Source organism: Nanorana parkeri, unplaced genomic scaffold (assembly GCF_000935625.1).
Source record: "Nanorana parkeri isolate BGI_ZX_2015 unplaced genomic scaffold, ASM93562v1 scaffold4384, whole genome shotgun sequence".
Classification (NCBI taxonomy): Eukaryota; Metazoa; Chordata; class Amphibia; order Anura; family Dicroglossidae; genus Nanorana; species Nanorana parkeri.
In genome coordinates, this window is record NW_017310647.1 from 11416 (window position 1) to 12099 (window position 684).

The 684-nt window shown below is 64.2% G+C and overlaps 1 protein-coding gene across 1 annotated transcript in view; it reads left to right on the forward strand.

Moving 5' to 3' along the window:
- Positions 1-684, forward strand: part of GSTZ1 (glutathione S-transferase zeta 1) — a 5460-nt gene that overhangs the window by 4103 nt on the left and 673 nt on the right. Inside the window, exons 5-6 of the mRNA XM_018575672.1 lie at positions 461-586; positions 669-680. Of these exons, the coding sequence (XP_018431174.1) occupies positions 461-586; positions 669-680 (138 nt within the window). The remainder of the gene's footprint in view (positions 1-460; positions 587-668; positions 681-684) is intronic.

The following is a 684-nucleotide window of genomic DNA, read 5'->3' on the forward strand; positions in this document are numbered from 1 at the left end:
CAAGCTGAGAGGCCGATCCAGATAGCTGTAGAGACCGTGCATGTGGCGAGGGCCCCAAACAAGGAAGACACCCATCCTAGGACAGCTGGGAGTGGGCGGGTTATCCTGGGAGTGGGCGGGGTTATCCTGTCTCCTGTAGGTGGGGTTATCCTGGGAGTGGGCGGGGCTATCCTGCGAGTAGGCGGGGCTATCCTGTCTCCTGTAGGCGGGGCTATCCTGTCTCCTGTAGGCGGGGCTATCCTGTCTAGCGTGGGCGGGGTGCTCCGGCGAGTAGGGGGGGTTATCCTGCGAGTAGGCGGGGTTATCCTGCGAGTAGGCAGGGTTATCCTGTCTCCTGTAGGCGGGATTTTCCTGGGAGTAGGCGGGGCTATCCTGCGAGTAGGCGGGGCTATCCTGCGAGTAGGCGGCAGCTTGTGACTTCCTGTGCGGAGATGACGACGGTTCTTCCCTTCCCCCACAGCTGGCCATCATCGAATACCTGGAGGAGACCCGGCCCAGCCCGGCCCTCCTCCCGCGGGACCCGGTCCAGAGAGCGCGGTGCCGGATCATCAGCGACCACATCACATCCGGGATCCAACCGCTACAGGTAGGTGGCGGCGCGTGAGACCCCGCCCCCAAACCCCTCCACACCAGGCGGCTCACCATCCTCCTCTCTGTCCCCCCCCCAGAACCTGTCCCTCCTGA